The sequence below is a fragment of the Lottia gigantea genome (assembly GCF_000327385.1).
Source record: "Lottia gigantea unplaced genomic scaffold LOTGIsca_45, whole genome shotgun sequence".
NCBI classification, from domain to species: domain Eukaryota; kingdom Metazoa; phylum Mollusca; class Gastropoda; family Lottiidae; genus Lottia; species Lottia gigantea.
The window spans coordinates 369,753-394,133 of NW_008709577.1; the positions used below are offsets into that span (position 1 = coordinate 369,753).

Here is a 24,381-nt window from a genome sequence, read left to right on the forward strand (position 1 = left end):
TTCATGATAAATTCTCACCCCTTTTTGGGTATTATTCCACAAGTTATTTCACAGCCCATGAACATACCCCTTAACCCAACGCCTGTATGTGTTCATGCAAATCAAAACATACAAAAAAGAAAACAAATCCAAATAATGACATCAATAGATCTTAAAAACTATGGGTTTAGTAGGTCTATCTATGAAATGAAATGTCTTACGAAGGTAATTGTGAAATCAAATTCAGAAATTTTCTTGATCAATTAAAAAATAAATATTCAGGTGGTTTGAACAATATAGTCCATGATATATAAAAATCAATAAAATAAGTTAATAAAATTGAATTGAATGCATCAAAAAGTTTTTGTGCCCTCATTTTAATCAATACCCGTCTAAATGGAGCTTAAAAATATCAATTTTGATGTATAATCAAAAATCTATATGTTAATTAATAATATTAATAGAATTTTAATAAAAATACAAATCAACTGATATGATAAAGCTTTCAATCTAAAAGTTTAACATAATATTTCATTATATTTTTAAAAGTATTAAACTATACAATTATTTCTATATACAAACATTTTCACATATAAGTGATATTTTTTTTCATATTTTGTAAATACAATTTGTTCCTCAGAGAATCCTCAAAATCTTTTATGTTGCTGTTTACAAAATGTTACACCTATATTCAAAATGTCAAAAATATCTTTATATCTTGAGTGCTGGGTTCATTGTCTGGGCCTTAGGCTAAGTCTGGAAGATATCTAATAAATGATTTTTGATGAAAATATGGAAATGTATCGTATTTCTTTTACATTTTTTTTTTAAATAACATTATTAGCTCCCTTTAATGCACATGTGTTTTGCATACATTGCTGCCTTTTACTGGCCTAGCAAGGATGATAGTCTCCAATATCCAGATCCATTGCAGTTTCACAATATTCTTTTAGATAACAGAGACTATAAAAAAACACAGTTAACATTCAGCATCCTCTTCATCGCCAGATTTATTTATAAGAGTAAAAGAATAGCTGCCTGTTCTACTGGAAGAACTGTAACTTTCAGAAGAAGGAAAGTCTAGAGCCTTCTTCAGTGCAAGGGGGGATAACTCTGGAGGTCCGTTGGTTGTGGTGAGTGGTGAAGCACTACGTGTAGAGGAAGGAGAATTAGAACTCGAGATATCTGACATGTTAGTCAGATCTAAACTTTCTTTTATAAGTTCCTGTTTTAAGTCATCAGAAATGGGAATGATCACTTTTTTATGATTATCTGTTTCACCACCATCACTGATTTTGCTCTGATCTGTAAAGTCTTTCACTGAATTGTCTTGAGGTATTTCTGCGAACTCTCCTGATCTTATCAAACGTTTGCCTGACCAATCAAGATCATTCTTTATGTGGTGTTTGTCTTCCTTTAATGACCCAGCTCGTAAAATTTTAATGTTTATTTCATCATCACTCTCATGATTATTAGAATGAGGAGGTATTATAGCTTCAGACACAGTTCGTGAAATATTACTTTTCATTATGTCCACATTCACTAATTTACCACTGAGATCCTCACGTATTTCAAATGCTTTACCACCAGTGGGTGATTTTGGACCATCTTTTTCAATTTCAGATCTCAGCTTATTTTCTATTTTGTCCAAATCTGCTACCTGAATGTCATAAGAAACACCTCCAAAATTTTCTTTGGTATTTCGGCCTGGAAGGCTTGCTGGTTCAATTGGTCGGGAATTCATGGCAATAATTTCATCAATCAATTCATCATCAATATCATTAAGATTATTATTGATACCAACTCTTTTACCTGGTTTACCATCTTCTTCTGATCTAACAGTCCTTGGTAATGGTGGAGCAGCATCCTCTCGGCTCACTTTAACAGCTTGTATCACTTCCTCTTCTACAGGATCACCTTCTGGCTCAGGTTCTTTATGGACTTTAACATTGTCCATACCATCTAATAATATTTTACGTAATAATGTTGGTGATGGTAGCTCAGTCTGGTTTGATTCTTTTTCTTTAGCAGCAAATTCAATTTTATCAGACAGAATACTTATGTCTCGTTTTTTCTTTTCTGCTACAATGGAGTCTTCTTCAATCATCTCACCAGATGGAGGTGCAGCAGAGACATCTTTCACTTTAGTAATTGTCATTAAATCTTCTACCACAGACGGCTTGTCAGTGTGTTTATCAAAATCTATCTTAATGTCAGACTGACTTAAACTTATTTCCTCAGATGAATTACTAGCAGTGCTGGACCTTTTCTTTTTTCTGGTTGGTTTAGTAGGAGGACTCATTTGGTTCTCTGTAGATACTGAAGCATCAAAAGAATCCTCAACAACTAATGATCCGTTAGAGATACTTTTCACCTCCATAGAACCAAATGGTTCATCTGATGATTGATTCATGTCTAGCATCTCATCCATAAGACTGGCAAATTCTCTGGCATTACTGGATTTCCTTTCATCTGGTGTCCTTATAGCTGTTACTCCATCTGATAGTTTTTGTTCTCCTTTCACTTTCACCTTTGAGATTTGACTGTTTACACCACTGGTTACTTGAGAGGAGATATCACTAGGAACACCAAAATTGTTCAGTTTATCTGTTATCTGTCCAGAAGCATTTCTACTGACTCCATCAAGTTTATCCGACATATCAATTTTGTATCTGTTCAAGTCATCTTTAGCTTTTCCTGTCACATCGACTGAAACATCATCTACTTTACTTTTGACACCACTGATATCAAAGTCTTGTTTATCCATTCCAATTCCAGAAAGATCTAAAGATACTTTGTTGTCTGACACCAGTCCTGAATCTTGTGCCTTATGGACTAAAATATCTGATACTTGAAAATTACTACCATCCACGGTCTTATCTGTAACTTTTATTGGTGTTGAGGTAAAGCCTTCACTGTTGTTAGATACATTGCTAGATAATTCTTTCCTAAGAGAACTATCCTTCCTTGAATCTGATTTCATTTCACTAAAGGTACGTTTAGGTTTAAAGGAATCCTTTCCGACACGCTGTAAGGCATCCAAGGATTGACTTCTGTAAAGAGGATGACTTAATGCTTCGTTGGTAAGACTGCTACGTCTATCTGTGACCATGACTTTCTCCTTTTGGAGTGTGACTTTTACTGGATAGGGTGAGGCATAACTCAGAATGGTCAGAGCATCTTCATAAACAATATTCTCAAATGATATGGTAACACTTAATATCTTATCACCTGGAAAGAGAAAAAAGAATATTTATTACCAAATACCCAAATTCTTGGTAACTCTTATGGATTGCAACTAAAATAAGATTTAGAACTGTCTTTGGGTTGGCCTCAGATGCATATTCATGGGACTTTCAGGCATTGATTGCTTTTTTGTTCATTGTCCATCAAAATTCTAGAATTTTAAAACTAATTTTCATTTTTCTAGTTTTTTTTCTGTACCAATTGTAACATATTGTCTTTATACTCTTTAATCATTACTGAAACCATTGCCTGTCAGTCCATCTTAACAGGATTAATATTACTAACAGACTAAATGGTTTTCTATTGAATCATTGGCTGATTCTCAAAGAAAATATTAATGATTTCAGTTGTTGGAATAATAAAACACACATTAAATCTGTTGCCAATGTTCCTAGCAGGTAAGGACATGCTCTTGTGGAACAGCTGATGCCAGTTTGTGACTCAACTTGACAAACCTTTTTATATGCCCACATCTCTCTATGTGGACATATATTGTCGGCACCCCTGTCCGTCTGTCCGTCCGTCGATCCGTCAACATTTGCTTGTAAACGCTCTAAAACCTAGAGTTTTTGATGGAATAAAATGAAATTCGGTATGTGTATACATATTCATAAAACGAAGATCAAGTTCGAATTTGAGCTATTTTCGACTGTTGGAAGCAGAGTTATTGCCCTTGCCTCAAAATCTTGAATATGCTATTACTCTCTTAGTTTTCAACCGATTTTGATGAAACTTAAAATGGATGTTATTGGACCTAAATCGAAAGGCTTGAGAAAGTTTAGTTTACTTCTGATTAAATTTAAGGCTTTTTCAAGATTTAGGCCTTTTACGTCAGTTTTGAGGAGTTATCGCCTTTAACCTTTATACATTAAGGGCTTCTATCAACATCAATTGTAGTAAACACTCCGCCCGTGCTATTTTCGACCGTTAGAAGCAGAGTTATTGCCCTTGCCCCAAAATCTTGAATATGCTAATACTCCCTTAGTCTTCAACCCATTTTGATGAAACTTAAAATGGATGTTATTGGACCTAAATCGGAGGGTTTGAGAAAGTTTAGTTTACTTCTGAATAAATTTAAGGCTTTTTCAAGATTTAGGCCTCTTACGTCAGTTTTAAGGAGTTATCGCCCTTTAACCTGTATACAGTAAGTGCTTCTATCAACATCAATTGCTTGTAAACACTCCGTCCGTTCACAGTCCGTCTTGTCTGTCAACATTTGCTTGTAAACACTCTAAAAACTAGATTTTTTGATAGAATCAAATGAAATTCGGTATGTGTATACATATTTATAAAACGAAGATCAAGTTCGAATTTGAGCTATTTTTGACCATTAGAAGCAGAGTTATTGCCCTTGCCTCAAAATCTTGAATATGCTATTACTCTCTTAGTTTTCAACCGATTTTGATGAAACTTAGAATGGATGTTTCGTTTTTACCATCAGCATGCCTTGAAGGGCGGATATGGCTGTGGTCCACTATCTTTAGGATTCCTAAATTGTCAAATGTTAATAAATTGTACTTGCCAATTTTAACTTTATTTGATTCAATAGCTGGACCACGATTATGGACATGACTGACAAATATACCATCTCTCATATTACCAGATATATTGAAACCAAGACCAATAAAATCTTGACTTTGTAACCAGACACTTGTTACTTCTGGATCCTAGAATTATAAAATATCAGATAACATAATGTAGCCTGTTGCAAGAACAGTCACAGTAAAAAAAATAAACTTAAGAACCTTAATTGGTGCATTTGATATCTTCTACTGTATAATACTACTGGATATTCTGCCTCACTAAATTCCAAATTTTTGACAGCGGTGCTGTGGTGTTTCAGTTCAACATGTAATCAATATTCTAGTTGGGCGAGGAAAATTAATAAGTAATAAGGATTCAAATCAACTAATATTCCATTGCGAAATGATTTCGTATTTTCATTAACAGAAGCAGAAGCTAATAAGACATTTCAAACTAAAACAGCATAATTTGATTTTCAAATCAAAATGACGTAGGGCAGAATAAACACTCTTCAGTGTGCAATGAGAAAATTTATAAAATAGTAAAAATCTAGATCAAATTATCAATAGTTGTATTGAATAAAACACATCTATACATATTTAAAGGGGCATTCTGCTTTTTTTGTAGGTCGAAATATTTTTTTGCTCAAACTTGTGAAAACTGTACACCAAAATCTGGAGAAATGTGTCATTTAATGCATCTGAAAGTTTTAACTAAAAAAATCCAGCCATATTCATTTTAAAAAGTTTATGTTAACTTTTAATGTTCGTTATGCTTTTTGGAAGCTGTTATAAAACTAACATGTAACATGTTCGATAGGTTTCAACTAATAATATCAAGCCATTATAAAGCGAAACACCAAAACTAGGTCAAACTGCTCAATCAACTATCAGCACTCTCTGTTTTTATTCAATCCTTTTAAAACAAATTCAGTTTGGTCAAGAAGATATAAATAACAATCATTTCAGGTATTTAAGATGTTTTTAATAATGAAAATTGTGCATACTGCCCCTTTAAGTAAATTTAGAAAGTATTTGTATTGATCATATTGTGGACAAATTACTCTAATAAAAAAGCAAACATAAAAACAATCATTTACAAGCAATAATTTAGATTATGCTAGATAGTTCTAATGCTAATGTAAAACTGAAAAAGATGGCTGCTGACAAGGCTAAATTACATCTAATCTAAAAGCGACTAGGAATGAATAAAATAAGTATATACAAGTACCAAACTATTATGCTTATCCTGCAGAAGAAAACAAGGAATTTAAAGAAAATTATACCATTTAGTATCAGAAATTTAACTTAAATTATTTAGTTTTCTTATGTTATTTGGTTATAAACTTTAAGGCATTATAAACTTAAGTGACAAATTTGAAGGTCAGAAACCTTTGTCTCTTTTGTGAGAAACTAATCTAAAAAGTTTCAAAACCATTTAGCAACTGACTCAGGATAACAACTTATTCTTGTGAATCTATGAATATCTGCAGTAATGCAACATTGTCCGAAAATCCATGTAAGTTCCTATGAAATAATAGGTTGGTTTAATGTAGGATTTCACAACAAATAGCAGACCTGATGTTTTGGATAATCATTTGCATTCAAAATGGCACACAAACAAAAATATTTGTTGAACAAGGTGTTAATTTGTGGCAAGGGAAATGTAAATATATATGAGAATAGACATGCTGAGATATAATTAAAAGAAGCAACCCTTTCCCAACTGAACTTGTACACTCTATGATATACTTACCACATTTAGATAGTTATCATCTAATGATCCACAGCTACCTTGTCGATTAAATGGAGAAGAGAAATCATTGCCTGGTAATGATGCCCAAGTCTTCTGATTGATATCTTTACCACTGGGTGACTGTAAAGAAAATAGCTTTAAAATAACATCAAATTATATCAATAGAACAAGAGATCAGGGAGTGGACAGAAATACCAAGAAAAATATTATTGAATTTGTAAAAAGGGTCTATGTTATTCCATTAGGAATAATAGTTGTAAGGTTCTAGGAGAGTAGAATAGTAATATATAGAAAAATAGTTGATGCATATTTAATTATTAAAATGAACTGGGGACAGATTGTCAACAACTCTTGCATAACTTGACAGAAAATATAATAGCTAGCTTATGTTTTCATTGATGTACTCTTCTCATAGATAAGTCAAGTAATCAGATTACAAAAATATCTTATTTCATAAATTGGTGTTGGGGTATATACCAATGCTTTGTGATATCTTGCAGTTCAAACCAAATTGTTGTGGCATCTCTGCATGGGTGCTGAGACTTGCAGGCTGATACAAGAACGTCATTATTCCTATTTATTATAATAACATACCTTGTTATGATCTGGTGATGTGAAATCTTTAAACCCACCAGTACCTGTAATACACAAATATATACAGTTAAATTCCAGTAGTATAAGTAAACACAAACCCAAAGTGGCAGCTTTGCGTGACACAAAGTAATGCTAAGAAAATTTCACCCTCAGTGTCATCAGATTTTTCATACATATATCTAGAAACTGATTCTAAATATTTTCATAAATTATGATTTCACAATAGTACAAATAGTCACAAATACGAAAATCAAAGAATGTGATGAACTGGTTTTATCAATTTCAATATCATATATCCATTGAAAAAGTTAGATATTCAAGCCACATAATGAAATGATTCAGAAATCTAAAAATTATGCCAGTTGACATATATATGTTCATTTGAGCATAATAAAGAAATGATTTGCAATTCAATTTGTCCTTGAAAAACATCCTCATATAGCTGTATTATGTATTTTACTGTATTCTACTGTATTATATATATAGCTGTATCATGTATATAGCTGTATTATATATACAGCTGTATCATGTATATTAGCTGTATTATATATATAGCTGTATTATGTATATAGCTGTATCATGTATATAGCTGTATCATGTACATAGATGTATTATGTATATAGCCGTATCATGTATATAGCTGTATTATGTATATTGCTGTATTATGTATATATAGCCGTATCATGTATATAGCTGTATCATGTATATAGCTGTATTATGTATATAGCTGTGTCATGTGTATAGCTGTATCATGTGTATAGCTGTATTATGTATATAGCTGTATTACTTATATAGCTGTATCATGTATATAGCTGTATTATGTGTATAGCTGTATTATGTATATAGCTGTATTATGTGTATAGCTGTATCATGTGTATAGCTGTATCACGTGTATAGCTGTATCACGTGTATAGCGGTATCATGTATATAGCAGTATTATGTATATAGCTGTATTATATATATAGCTGTATTATGTATATAGCTGTATCATGTATATAGCTGTACTATGTATATAGCTGTATCATGTGTATAGCTGCATCATGTATATAGCTGTATTATGTGTATAGCTGTATCATGTAAATAGCTGTATTATGTATATAATGAAGACACAAATCATATTTTATAGTTGATTATTTAAACCTAATTCAATACACCAGAAAAATTACACTTTTAGATATCCTTTTCTATTTACCTTTAGATTTATTTTTTAACAAGTTCATGGTCATAATAATAGAAGTGACTCTTATCATTTCTTCAAACAAAATTGAAATGTGGAGTATTAGATTTGAGATGATCTAATTTCATCTTTGAGTTAATAGGAGAGGTTCTGGAATGTTTATTATTTACTTGGAGAGTTTTTCACCTCACCCTACTGTTAAATAATCATAACCTTAGATACAGTTATCTTGAGTTTTTTCATTGCTATTATTAGTAAAATATTTCAGTTAAACTATCTGGTATATTCGGATATTCAAATTGTTAAGTAGTTGATAGAGCTCAATTTCAGGTATTGAGAACACTTTATGGAATCAAAATATCTATAAGGCTATGGTATATCTCTTGTTGTCAGGTTGTCTAAATTTTCTCAAATACTTGAATCCAGTTATATTATAGGATGCCCTACAAACGTTGTAGTACAAAGATTCTAATATAGTGAAAATATTAAAATATTGATGTTTCTATCAAATATTAGAAAACATTATACAATTATATCATCTAAGATGTATTTTCTGTAAGTTCCAGTAAATGTTTCATCAATATCATTTCATTTAGGTTTTGATAAATATTATTAGTCAAATTTCAAATCATACTTTTCTATTATAACCTTTAAAGAATAATTCATTTATACTACCCTTAATAATAGAAATACTATAAGCTTATAAAGACTTGATATTTCTATCATGTTATAAAATCAATTTAATAGTCTTGAATACATCTTCTAGGTAAGTAAATGGGGGGTTTTGATAAGAAAATATTTGAAATTCATTCTAGCATAAGATACAAGGTGACACAGGCTTTCATTATAAAGAAAGTATATTGTTAGTAGAGATTTTCATTGTACGCTTGGTTTCATATCATTTTAGAGAGGAATGTGAAAATAGCTATTTTTATTATTATAAAGTCTTAGTTATAATTCAACAAGTCTCTTATTTAATATCAACAAGTATTTGATAAGTAACCTGATTTATAGGGTATAATATTCCCATATACTGTCATATCATTTTCATAGGTAACAAATTTCATTGATATGTACTAGATGCATATTCTTGAAGAGGTAAATTTGTGGATTATTATCCAATTTAAATTTTGTGTATGTATATTTTGTGGAGACATATATGACATCTGCCAACTCTTAGCCTCCACCCATGAATAATAATGAGTTAAATAATTAAAATATGATATGAAATAATTAACAAACCCAACAAACTTGGTAAATTGGCAGTTTTCTATGGTTAGATTTAATACTATTAGAATATTTCTTAGGGGGTTCTGTGGTACAGTGGTTAAACTGAAAACTTAACATGAGGTCATCTGTTTGGTCACATCAAGCAAATGGTGGTCAAGGGTTTTAATTTTGGTGCCTGAAATTTGGTTTCCTTGAATAAGAGAATTATTGCAGTCCAGTATGGATAATCAGATGCCAGACATATCAATGCCAAGAGGTTTGGCCAACTGGTAGAAAGGATCCTTGTGATCTTTGTAAAAATGGTTGTTTCTTTCTTTTTCTTCTATTGCCAATACTTAGTCCAAGTGTATGAATTGTAATTGAATCAAATTGAAGTTGTAAATGTAAATATTCTTTTTATCAAATTTCAGGATTCAAGTATCTTATTCCTACACAGGAAGAACTAGTAAAATTCAAATCTTTGCGAACTGTAATACAGGATTCAAAAATTTCATTAATAAATGAAGCAGACAATGTGAAATGTAAAAATGTTGTAGTATAAATCTAGTAAGACACTAATGATATTATAATTTATGTTGAATGTCTTCAGTTATAAATTATACTTGTTCTACAATGTAAATTAATTATGTTATAAGTACAACACTGTCACTGGTGACTTTCTACCTGAAACAGGTCAACTAGAAAAAAACTGTTTTGCTTGAGGGCAGATTTTAAAGTGTCTATTCATTCCTGTTTTAATTCACAATTGTATACATGTAAATATTTTCATCAAATATCTCTTGAAATGTTTTAAAGTTAACTTGAATTACACACAATGAAAAGATCAAGGTTTAATAACCTACAGCTGTCCATGTGGCAAAAAGCTTTCTACCATTATAAAAGGGCTTTGAACTTTGCTTGCCCACTGAAGTATATGGAAAAAATGCCTTATAAATTCTCAGAAATAATTAAATGCAGTGATGAAGCAATACCGTTCAGTGTACAATGATTTGAAATTATGCCAAGACAGTGACATTAGCCTACATTATCTGGAGGATCTATAATGTACACATCCTGTTGCACAACTTGGCCTGGGTTTATTGTTCCATCTCAAGGAAGCATGCTGTTTTATCATTGTTAATTTCACCTGATAATGAAGAAGGTTGACAAAAAGGTTTTTGAGAGACTCAGACTCCCTTAGGTAAATTGAAAGACAGAGACATTTTAATATTATATACAATTTTCTTTGTAGTATTATTTATATAAATGTAACAATACAATTATTCTTTGACCTATGAACATTTTTTCATTTTTGAATTATTATACTTATCTTTTGAAATCTGACATTTTTATGTTTCCTTCTCATTTTTTAGGGACTGACATATTTCATTTATTACCATTTTTATTGTACTACTATTTTATGATAGGTTTCACTGTGTGTGTATGAATTATTTTTATCAAATATTTCTGAGCTGATATCACACCTATGAATAGAAGTTAATAATTCAATACCTTGACAATTTGCACTATAGCTTGAAGAGCATGAAAGCTAACAATAAAAACATTGGAGGAAATTCATATTAATGCATACATAAGAATGGTTTTAGAATGACTTTCCTATGATAATCATATTAACGTTGCCATAAATTATCATTTGAATTTGTTTTAACAAAGGGCTATTTCTATTCAATTTTCAGAATATGTAATATTAAAATGTCCATGGTCTAGAGATTCTCTTTCAACTTCATTGCACACTAGTTGTATTGTACAGTTACAATCTTGTTTAGTGCATATACCCATTTGTCCTCAACACTAATGGATGTTATAAAACTGCACTGGGTGTTGACATTTTTCAACTGCATTTTTTCCAGTGATATGAAAGTTGAAGTTGTTGATAAGAACATTTTACTACTATTTACTTACATCATTATACTTGTCAAGTTTTACACTTTAAACATTTTTTTGGCAAACAGATTTGGTCTGAATAAAAGTTATTTCTTGTCAGGGGATGATGTAAATTGACTGATTTTCCAAAAGATCATAAAATAAGACATCCATTTTCAGTCATTTTCTTGCTGTTACAGAATAAAGAAATTTAATTTCATTTTAAACCTAAAAGTTTTACAAGGTTTTAGGTTAGAGTATTTGTATACTACCAGAAAGCTATCAATGGGTATGGATAATCAGGAAAAGATCATTATCAAGAGTCCTGGTTTGACACAGAACCAACTTGCAGTCCTTGTAAATTATGTGATTTCATTTCAAAAGAATTCATATCTATTTTAATTTAATTTTTATTCAAAATGATTCATTCATTTACTTCTATATTTAAAACATAATTTCTATGCAATTGTTGAACTGAATTTCCTCAGGGATTCAAATCCTGAACATAAGGACGTCACTGTTCTTATTTTTTACCTTAAGCCCTGTTTTTAAAATATGATAAAAACTTATAAATGAAATGTTGAATTTTAAACTGAAAAATATATTTAATGCTAAGAATGAAAATTGTAAGATTTTTTCAGAAATGGGGGCTAGTTTAGTTTGCTATATCTACTATCAACTGAAGTAGTTTTAACAGTTAGTCTCCAATGTAATTATAGGGTAATTTATTCTTATCATACTAATACCACATTCCAGACTAACTTTTAATGTGACTATTATTTATTTTACTAGGTTTAAAAACACTGGTCAACCTGCGTAGGTTTTTGTCCTTGATACCATTCAGACATAATAAATTGATTTGACAATATGAAAATTTGTGCCAATCTGTTGAAAAAGTAATTGATTATTACATATACCCAATTTTGAAATTAAAAATAAGTGGCTAAGTAGAATCTTGACATGGATAGGTAAAGAGATAAAACAATTTCTGGTCTAGTAATAAATAGACAATGGATAGTATTGGGTGCTGTGTATGATACAGGATCAATGATACAGTAGAACATAGAAAAAACAAATCGTGTCTAGTCCTCTATCATATGTAATAATTTCTTCTATATTCTATTTCTACTGAACACTGTACCTAGTGTATTAGCAGGTTTACACATTTTGTAACATTCATTTTGAAAACTTTTCCTTTATGATAATGTATTCATAACTTAGTATTCATTTTTGATTTGTACTGATTTGATTTTAAATTTATCTTGGTTGAGTCAGAGTAAATTTTATCATATTTCTATTAATCCTACTTGAAAGTGTCAATAAAAGAATGTGACAAGTTTCTATTTCTCTGATAGTAATATTAGGTAGTTTAATCAGGGCTATATGATAGGGTTAATGTCTATATTCAATATATAAACAAGTCAATATTATCACAGATAACTTCATCATAATTTTATTATTCAGTCAGTCCTCATAAAGAAGACATTCCTGTATTAAAATGTCAAAATATATCATTCTAAAAAAGTGTCAGCTTTTTAAAAAGTTTTTTTTTTTGACATTAAGAAACTTTGTTAAGAAGAAATCTTGTCATTTTAATCCACAATAACAAGTTTTACTCCATATGCAATCAGATATCCAATGTTTCAAGTATGTTGTTGAATTCATTATTTTAAATATATACAAAATGAATCATTTATCTACTTTAAGCTAAATGGCATGCTGTTTGAACGTATAATCCATTCAATCTGATAAAAATGAGTTTTGATCGTTTTGTTTGTGGTTTTTGTAGTATTAGTAGTTCACTGAAGTGTATTATTAGCCATTTTCTACCAGCATGAATTTTGACAACTTTTAACATTTGACAACTTTTAACAGTCAAACAAATTTCATCAAATCATAAGCGGTAAGTCTCCCACAGTGAATATATGAAACAAATCATATTGATTGAATTGAATTAGATTGTAGTTGAAGTCAAGAAATCATTGAAAATATGACAAAATCCAAACATCAGGAAAACAAACTCCTGCAAACATACAATATAATTAGTAGCCTTTGAACAGTGGTTGGTGATGTATGTTGGTTGGGGCTAACCCGACTTTTGGATTCACTACTTAAAATGTCTTATCTTTGTACATTGAGAGGAATTTCCTGTGAGCCCCCCTTTAAAATTCTGTGGCATTAAATTTACCTTCTTCCATAGAGATGATGCCACTTTCATTGTTGAATGCTGGATTTACATGACCCTCTCTAGTTGGAGAAACACCACTCTCATTTAATAGTCCTGCATCACCTTTTTTATTTTTCGTGTTTGGTGTAGAGTTTGATTTGACAGAAAGTAATCCTGAAATAAAAAAAATAACTTAACCTTTATATTTTGATCTAAATAATGGTTTAATAATCTGTGATATAGCAAGTTTCTTTCTTGTTTAATTATATACTTTTTTATCTTTATTTCAATATTCAAGGTATATGATAAATGTTTTAACAGTATTCTGTAAATATTTGTAAACTAGGTCATATATACCAAATAAATTCCTCAAATCCTTTCAATCAACATAATATCCTTCAACTTATTTTGAAAAACATACTGCACATATCAACATCTTTTGTCAATTTAATATACAATTTATAACAGAAGCCTAACAAGAAATGTCCATTAAATCTATAGCATTCCACTTTAAACAATTACCAGCTTGATTTCTACATCAGCTAATGTTATGATCATATAGCTTTGATTTCAATTTCCCTATAGTGTTCACAAATCACACTGCCATTTATAGAAAAGACATCTATAGAAATAGGAAAATAAATTCCTAGTTTGAGAAAGAATTATGTACATTTCTAGAACTTCTGTCGACTATGTACAAATTTTCAAGACTCAAATCATCTCCCCAAAATGGCGAATATGTCCCTTTAAATACGCAACACATTTATTACATGCAATACATTGAAGATAAAGAATAATATAACATTTCTATAGCCTACATATAATTTATATATACATGTTATAGATATATTTCAATGAAATTTGTACATTAACAGTAGGCCTATAAGTATATAACATATATAAAACATTACTTAATATTATAAAACTGAACTGCAATAAAAAACGTCAACATATCAACACACCTATATTTACAGATCATTGATTTTACCATTATAAATTATCTATTGATTTGAGCTTATTGCTCCAACAATAGTATTGAATATAATGTAGGTAACATGGATCGTCTATTGTATGCATGTTCATGACGTCTGTGGCTCACTTAGTAATGCAAAAAATATAGCAGTTCAAACAGAAAATGTTCAGTTTTAGCATGGTGGTTTCTAACACTCATTCTTTTAATTCAGACTTAGATTATATATTCAACATGCAACTATGATCTGTATACAATACACGGTTAAAGTGCTCTTGATATACCTACTAGATAAAGTAAGAAAGGAAAAGGATTGAGAGCTAGACATCATTGTTCATAACCTCTTTACAATGCCTTTAATTTGCAAGTTGACTGTCCTAATAGAATATCTGTTTGTCTATTCATCAACTTTGTCCATTGCCAATTATAATAAACAGTACAGATAAAATCACACCTTGTTAGATTGTTGGTGATAGAAAAAAATGGGCAGAAATTGAGTGATAAATTGATAATATGGCAAAAGATAAAATATTTATTTTGTATCCTCAGGCAGGTAGAAGCCTATTGTTGACAGTAAATTTATCAATGAATGTTGATTCATACTCTAACATCCAATATTAAATTTGTTTCTACCAGCTCTCAGGATTAAAAATTAATATCAATGTTAACATCTACTAGAGTAACTAATGGAAATAGATTTTTTGAAAAATTGCTTCACAACTCAAAAGTAATATCCCAGATGAATGTTTCACCCAAAATTTCAATAAATATTGTGGTTAATTAGGATATTAAAATTTTCAATTTTTGCCACATGTGGACAAATATTCCTAATCTAGAAAACACAATGTATATAATTAGTGAATAATCCATATTAAATATATATAAAGTCACCACATTAAGACTAATGTGTTGTTGAATATATTACATAACAAAGCTAATCTGTAATTAAATAACACTGTTCCCAGTCCGAAACTGGCTGACATTTCTATCTTTAAAGATTGTCAGTCTGACTAGAGTCAGAAATATTTTCCATGCTCTATTGACACTTTTTACACTATTTTCCTAGAATCTTTTCCATTTTCAACCTTACATCCCTGAGAATAGGTCATTTCCACCTGCTTGATACCTGGACCTTCAGGTTATTAAGCAAGTGTCTAATTCACTCAGTCACATATTAAAAAATAATATGGTCTAGTCTCTGTGACTCTCTTGATTGACTGACAAATATCTATTAGAAGCTGGTTGAGAATCAGACAGTTTCAGACTACACTGTTTATAATTTATTCACTAGGATCAGACATCAAACTATTTTATTTGATTTTGATGTCTGAGTATAAACCTGTCTAAACCATGATGTAATTTTTCTGTGTATCATCTCCATCTATTTTCCATTCTTTTTACTTTGAGAAGTTTTTATATCTTAGAAAGAGACTTTGCTCTTTTACTTTTAATACCTACAGCGTATAACAACAATTAATCAAATCTGAAAAACAAGGCCATAATAATAATAAGGGTGAAAAATTGGGCCCAAGGCCATGACCAAATCTCTTAAAAGCCATTTATAATACTAAATATTTGCACCTATTTCCAACTTTGCGAATTATTGAATTCGTGAATATCTCAGACTACAAAAAAAGACACTTTTCATGTCATGTTGATTTGACAGGGTCATTGAAAATAGTCTTCAGGTTAAATTATTTCAAAATAAGCTATTCAAAAAAGTGGATTCTTCAGATATTCTTTAGCAGATTTTTTAACTAATTTTTTGATAGAAATAAATAGTGATGCACAACATATGTCAATATATTGAATTGTAACAGTGTAAATTGTTGAAAAATTGTGTAAAATAAAACCCAGGAGTAGTATACCATAATATTGTGTTATGTTATTTAATGTGATCTCTACTCCTAAATGTTGCTGAAGGATAATTATATATTACAAGAAATACAAATTATCCATTCATTCAGCTGTCAGGTTTTTCTAGGATTGACATTATGACTTAAGTAAAAATAAGACAGCCAATAAAAAATTGCATCAGCCAACTAACGTTAATCTTTTAATCTAGCCCAACACTTTCCTAATCCTACACACATATTATCCTCTATTAACGTGGCAGATTGGTTGATAATCTGTAAATATTGATATAGCTAGGATAATCCAGTCTTAACATGCAAACAATGCAAACAAATTATCTGTGAAGACAACAGAACAGACATGTTGATTGATTATTGTTGAATATCGTTTTGGTATAATCCTGCACCTTGGAATGTGTAATTGCAAATCATTTGAATTTTTCATATTAAATTGTGGATGCTCTATCAGTGACAATTAAGCTGAAATCAGGTAACAATGTAATGTGGTATCAAGTTATGTTCATAACCGTATGAGTATCGGTATTTTTCATGTACATATACCCAAGCTGTAATATATGCTTAATAAATACACAATATTGGCCATGAGTATCAGGTTATTCTGACTCTAATTTGAGTGCTTTATCACATTTGCTCACCTAAACAAATTCTTGAGATTTTCTTGGTCCACCCTTAATTACAATAAATGCAACACAATGCGTACCAGTACTTTAATACTATTTATTTCAAACATGATTCAACAGTTAAGGAAAGACATAAAATATTTATAATTGTTATTGTATGAATAGTAATAAATAGAAGGTAATATGACCGCTTCAAGAAGATCTTTTCAACAATGTACATAACACCAAATCTTAAACCATACAAATATTTTGACTTCCTTCCAATTTAAGACACAATAATTTTCTTAAACAAAAACTTAAATGTCATAAGAAGAATTTGTGTGAAAAGCTATACACAATTCTAATTTTCTATTTCAAAGGCCAACTTAATGACATTTGAAATATGAAAGGTATTGTTTGGACTATGTGATATCTTGAATGGGGACTGAGATGAAAGTAAGAAGATTTATTCAGATAAAAATATTTAACTTCCTTTACCCTTATAACACTTCACACAATTCTTTCTTTCTTATATTGAAGGTCTTTTTAATTTTGCTAAATGGTATGAAATCTAGTTTAGCTTCCTAATGTTCTGAAGCTTTCAAGAGAGATAAAGCCAAGCAGAGAGTTAACTTCCTTATTCTATATCAACACCAAATGTGTTTTGGATCAAGCTAAAAAAAAAAAAGAAGAAAAACAGGCAACCTGATAATGAACGATCAAATTTAGCAGGTCATCAGCAATAGTTTACTGCAATGATTACCACATATCAAGGAATTATAGCTTTCCATAAGCAAAAACACACAGTTTAGAATTTGCATAACTGACTAAAGAAAATTTGAATTGAAAGTCTTGAGGGTTGAACCTCAGATCTCCAAGTTGGCTTCCGAAATTCACACCGAGCTATAGTATAAACTGGGGTTTCCATTGCAAAGATCTGAAAGATTTTTCAATGACATATCATGACAACAGAAACTGGTAAACACATAAATTCTGTGAGCTTGTAAATAAGTGCATAAGGTGATGCAATAAGCAGCTATTATCTATTTATAACTTTTACGAGACATGGTACACCTGACACAAGTTGTTTTTTAATTGAGAGGAATAAACACTGCTATTAAATAGCAACAAATGTCAGATAATGCTCATTCTATGCTCTGAATTACACTTAAATGCATACAAAATATTTGCAATCCATCAAAATCGTTTCCTATTGTAGAACTTAAGTACGGCTATTCTTCATCCATTGTTGCAAGAATTTCAGAATTTGATACAGAAAATAAAGAATACCATGATACTTATTGCACAGCAGGACAGTAAAATGATTGTATGTACTGGATACCCTGTTTACAATTAGGCATAACAAATCAATTACATGATAACTGGATGCTAATTTTTACTGGATGTTGGCTGCACAACAAATCATTCAAACATTTACAGACACCCCCAAGTTGAAACACCAGTTTTACAACACTGTGCACTCTTAATCAGGGTCAAATGTAGGTACTTAACATGTAATAATTGTGAAGTAATAATGATATGTCAACTTGGACATGTATAACTGACATCAGGTATGTCAAGTTGATAAATGATAAGTAATATGATATTTATATGTATATCTATCTCATTATATCACATCTTGTGATTAATATCATTAGCCTTTTCAAAGATAGCAATGGCCATCATAATACGCCCAAATTTGTAATGACAGCCAAGTCGTCCTGGAGGTTGACAGGAGCTATCAGTAAATGAAACATTCCGAGAGTAACATTTCATACTACAAGACATTTATTTACAGCCTATTTCTTTCTTCTTTAATTTTCGAAGCATTCATCATGGCTGAGAAATAACAGAACAGAAATAATCATGATCAAATGTTGCTGTAAGAATGTACTGCTGCTATGATACCAGAATAAAAACACAGTATGATGTACTGCTGCTATGATATCAGAATAAAAATACAGAATTATGTACTGCTGCTATGATACCAGAATGAAAATACAGTATGATGTACTGCTGCTATGATATCAGAATAAAAATACAGAATGATGTACTGCTGCTATGACACCAGAATAAAAATACCAGAATAAAAATACAGAATTATGTACTGCTGCTATGATACCAGAATGAAAATACAGTATGATGTACTGCTGCTATGATACCAGAATATAAATACAGTTTGATGTACTGCTGCTATGATACCAGAATAAAAATACAGAACGATGTACTGCTGCTATGATACCAGAATAAAAATACAGTATGATGTACTGCTGTTATGATACCAAAATATAAATACAGTTTGATGTACTGCTGCTATGATACCAGAATATAAATACAGTTTGATGTACTGCTGCTATGATACCAGAATAAAAATACAGAACGATGTACTGCTGCTATGATACCAGAATAAAAATACAGTATGATGTACTGCTGCTATGATACCAGAATAAAAATACATTGTGATGTACTGCTGCTATGATACCAGAATGAAAATACAGTATGATGTACTGCTGCTATGATACCAGAATGAAAATACAGTATGATGTACTGCTGCTATGATACCAGAATATAAATACAGTTTGATGTACTGCTGCTATGATACCAGAATAAAAATACATTATGATGTACTGCTGCTATGATACCAGAATAAAAATACATTATGATGTACTGCTGCTATGATACCAGAATGAAAATACAGTATGGTGTACTGCTGCTATGATACCAGAATGAAAATACAGTATGATGTACTGCTGCTATGATACCAGAATATAAATACAGTTTGATGTACTGCTGCTATGATACCAGAATAAAAATACATTATGATGTACTGCTGCTATGATATCAGAATAAAAATACAGAACGATGTACTGCTGCTATGATATCAGAATAAAAATACATTATGATGTACTGCTGCTATGATACCAGAATAAAAATACATTGTGATGTACTGCTGCTATGATAACAGAATAAAAATACATTGTGATGTACTGCTGCTGTGATACCAGAATAAAAATACATTGTGATGTACTGCTGCTATGATAACAGAATAAAAATACAGTATGATGTACTGCTGCTATGATACCAGAATAAAAATACATTATGATGTACTGCTGCTATGATAACAGAATAAAAATACAGAACGATGTACTGCTGCTATGATACCAGAATAAAAATACAGTATGATGTACTGCTGCTATGATAACAGAATAAAAATACATTGTGATGTACTGCTGCTATGATACCAGAATATAAATACAGTTTGATGTACTGCTGCTATGATAACAGAATAAAAATACATTGTGATGTACTGCTGCTGTGATACCAGAATAAAAATACAGTATGATGTACTGCTGTTATGATACCAGAATAAAATACAGTATGATGTACTGCTGCTATGATACCCGAATATAAATACAGTTTGATGTACTGCTGATATGATATCAGAATAAAAATACAGAATGATGTACTGCTGCTGATAACAGAATAAAAATAAGGGATGATATGTATCTGTAAATCTATTAATGATATAATATTGATTTAAGATAAAACTGTCTTTGATCTGAGATTACATCTGCTGTTATCATCTCCTGCAGCCATTTTTGATCTCAATATAATAAACAATATAATATTCTATAACAACAATACTAATATTTTATTACATGTTATTGTCAACATTCTATCAGATTGAAAGTTTATGGCCTTGATCATTAATTTATGTGAGATAAATCTTCAAAACCCAATGCAGTCCTATGTGTTGATAATTTTCAGTATTCCTATCTTAAATGTCACTAAGTTGCCTATTTTAATGTTCAATAGCTTTCATATTTTCTGACAGGTCAATCTTTTTGATTTTTACATACAAAAATCTATTACAGCAATACTTGAGTACTCCAAATTAATTTTCAAATGTAAACTGATGCTCAACGATGTAGACTATTACTTGTATTGAACATAATGTTTGGAGAGAAATTGATGAAAATTGAAGCTTCATGGAATTTCAAGGCAGATTTAATGACAAGGATTAAAATGTGTCAAATTGATATGAAAAGGAAGTACAGACTGCCTGTACTTAATCAAATATTTAGTCTAATTACCCAGCTTCTCTATATTACACAGTCTAGGACATGAATAGACATCACAACTGATCTGACAAATCAGATTCAAGTTGATAACGTCTGATTTGTCCCAAGTACACCATCAACTTGTTCAAAATAAATAGTCTAACTCACTAAGCGTGTAACAAAACAAACACACAAATAAAACAGATACCAAACAGTTGTGAAAGAAAATAAACCAATCAAAAGTCAATAAACGATTGGAGGTAAATTTGTGTGTAAACTTAGATGTCTACACTATGTGCCAAAAATGTAACTTCCAATATGGCTATTTTGAATGTCAAACTCACAAATTTACTGTTGACCCAATATGAACATATTGTATTTTACTGCACATTTTTTCCACTTCCTGTTGTACCAAATAAGTCTAGACCAACACATATGTAACTAAAATATAAACTGTGCTTTCACATCTTTAACAATGTAAAGTAGATTTTTAGTCATTTAAGTGGTGCAGACAAGGGGGCACCATATTTCATCAGAAGATCTCTTGTCTATGAATGCTGGAAATGACCTTCATATTTGCAAAAATCCCTGGGGAATCACTTGGATAAAGAAGGCCTATATTTAATTTGCAAGTAAAAATAACAATTCAAATTTATTGCATAAGATGTTAGGTCTCAGATCATTCTAAATGACATCTATGTGCTTCTTAAACTTAAAAATTCACCCTTCTCCCCCTTATTCAAGATGAGTACTACTGGAAAATGATTACTGCAAGTCACTTATGTACATCTGAAACAGTTCTCCAATGTATATGTATGTGATCCCATCAATGCTGTATTTGGATAAGTGACAGTTCTAAAAGGATATTTACTTTATCCATAATCTCTTGAGACTCCAACATATTATTCTAGTTTCAATCAATCTTTTAATGTTAATTTATTTAACAAATATTGACATGACATTGATCGCATTCACAACGTCGTCTTCTTTATACATTTCATCTTTAATTCTAGTGGGAAAACAATTCTTGAGACATTTTTTAGAAAGGTCTTCTTTAAAATAAGAAAAAATATCACTGTTTGCAAATTTTTTGTACAGTTTTCATAAATAGAAAGACATAATAATGTGAGAAATTCTTAACGGGAACTCAGGGGCTAGAGAAAGATAGTCTAGCTGGTGATGTTTTGTGTGATAATTACAACATTCCACTGATTACACCTTTTCACATGTCTGTTTATTTACTAAATATGACAACTTCATGTTTAAACAAACCTGAAACTCACTTTTCAGTCTCTATCATGTCAATAGACAAATTTATTGGAAAATTGTTTTCTCGCTTTTATGTTCATTATCCCATTTTAAAGTAAAATTAAACCATTATTTGAGTTTCATTCGTTAATCAAAAATCGAATGTGTCAGATGTTTCAGCGAGAAAGTGCCCTGTTCCAAAAAAAATCTTTGATCAATTTTGACTTAAGTATTATTAACAGTTATGTTCTTTTTCATGTATATTAGTATGGTGCTTATATTATTTTAATGTAATAAGCTATTGTACATCTAGAACTATTGTCCAAAACAATTGCAATTTCTCATTGCTGATAAAAACAATTTCCAAATGAGATTGTTTTATAAAATTTTGCACTTAAAACAAATGATGAATTTATATATTAAGACAAGAATTTATGAAAAAACAAACATTAACATCTGGTAAATATTTCTATCTGACATTAGATGATTGATGAATATGACTCAATCAAAGGCCAAGCAGTAGACTATTTTTCCTATTGAGATTGACATCATATAATATGCAGAATATCAGCCACACCCACATTCAATTGTGTAAATTTCTTTTGACACACAAATTTTTGCAAATAACTTTATTTTACAAAACTGAAATGGAACATTCTCAGACAGTAAAACTGTATCTCAATATTTTGTATTAGTCTATTTTGATAGACATTGAAGAAAATGGCCTACTAATGTGGAATCTTTTGTGGTGAACTAATCAATGATATCATATTACAGTTTTAAAAATCTGTCAAACAAATTTTAGCATTTTGTCCCTATTTACTTGCCACAATGGGGCATTTTAATGGTATATTAACAAAAAAATGAAAGAGAATTTCCCCCACAAATCCAACCTACTCCAACAATTTTCATTTATGTGGGAACTTCATATTGGATAATGACTTTATTATGTCAAACTAGCCCCCATAAGTATACAGTAGGTCCATTATTATTCTATACAATACTATAGTAATGTGACTCAATCAAACTCTATAAGATTATCTTCAATGTAAATAAGAGCAAGGTGTATCACTTGTCAAGCAACTTTTTGAAAAGCAATCAATAGACATAAAAATCGGTCAAATATGTTGACATAATCTAGGGTATTATTCTAAACATGCCAGGCAGTAAAAATATCTTCTATTGATAAGACATGGCCTAAATAAGTGGAGAAATATTTGTCATCTAATAAAGAGAATACACAATATATCTCTGAGGAGTTCTTCATTATTCTCTCAAGTGTTGTGGTATTATCATTATTTTCTGTGTAAACCTATCCTTTATAGGAGTGAGACTGGGAATATATCATGGTTAAAGATGCCTACCCTTCATTATTTCTCCCACTCTCATAATTTTTTGCCTCTTTTGTCCTCCATCGGAGTACGCACAATGGATACATCTTAATCAGAATAATTCTGTTCTGTTGCCAACTATCTACAGTCAAAAATAAAGCTAAGACATTTGGCCAGAAGTGTTGTTTACAAATTATTCTAAATTATGTTCAAAGAACATTTCATCAAGGCCAGTCTAGCTCTTAACTAAGCTCAAGAAACTAAAAATCACCAATACTCTAAATAGTTGGATGTTTTCAAAATTGTTATGTTCAATTTAAAAATCAGTCACCCAAATGAACACATATTAATAGATGCTCCAGTACTGTTAATATTAGTACTGTTAATATTAACTATGATGACTCTCTTAAAGAGGGCAATATTCATTTCCTAGTGATCAAATACAGTTAACAACTATAACTAGTAAAATATACTCATCATACTGAATTATACATTAACTCAATTTATTGTTAAGTTAACACACGGCAGCGTTTTTTAATGAAGGTATTCATCATTGATGATGAACTGTTAGTCAGGTAAGATATAGTATTCACTCACCTTTCCGTTTCTTCCATAGTAAAAATCCTATTATTCCTATTACTAATAAAACAACAGCTAAAGTTCCAAAAATACTGGCAACAACAACAACCGCAACATCGCATTCAGCAGCAGAACACATCCCAAATAACAGGCAGAAACTTAAAACATAAACAAACATTTCCAT

The 24,381-nt window shown here is 30.5% G+C and overlaps 1 protein-coding gene across 1 annotated transcript; it reads right to left on the minus strand.

Annotated features, from left to right (window-relative positions):
• Nucleotides 1-958: 958 nt before the first annotated feature.
• On the minus strand, nucleotides 959-24,381 carry LOTGIDRAFT_164375 (hypothetical protein; the record flags this gene model as incomplete). The annotated part of the gene is made up of 6 exons (XM_009060903.1): nucleotides 959-3,210; nucleotides 4,661-4,892; nucleotides 6,505-6,639; nucleotides 7,099-7,142; nucleotides 13,557-13,709; nucleotides 24,216-24,381. The coding sequence occupies 6 exons, from the start codon at nucleotides 24,379-24,381 to the stop codon at nucleotides 959-961; spliced, it is 2,982 nt and encodes a 993-aa protein (XP_009059151.1).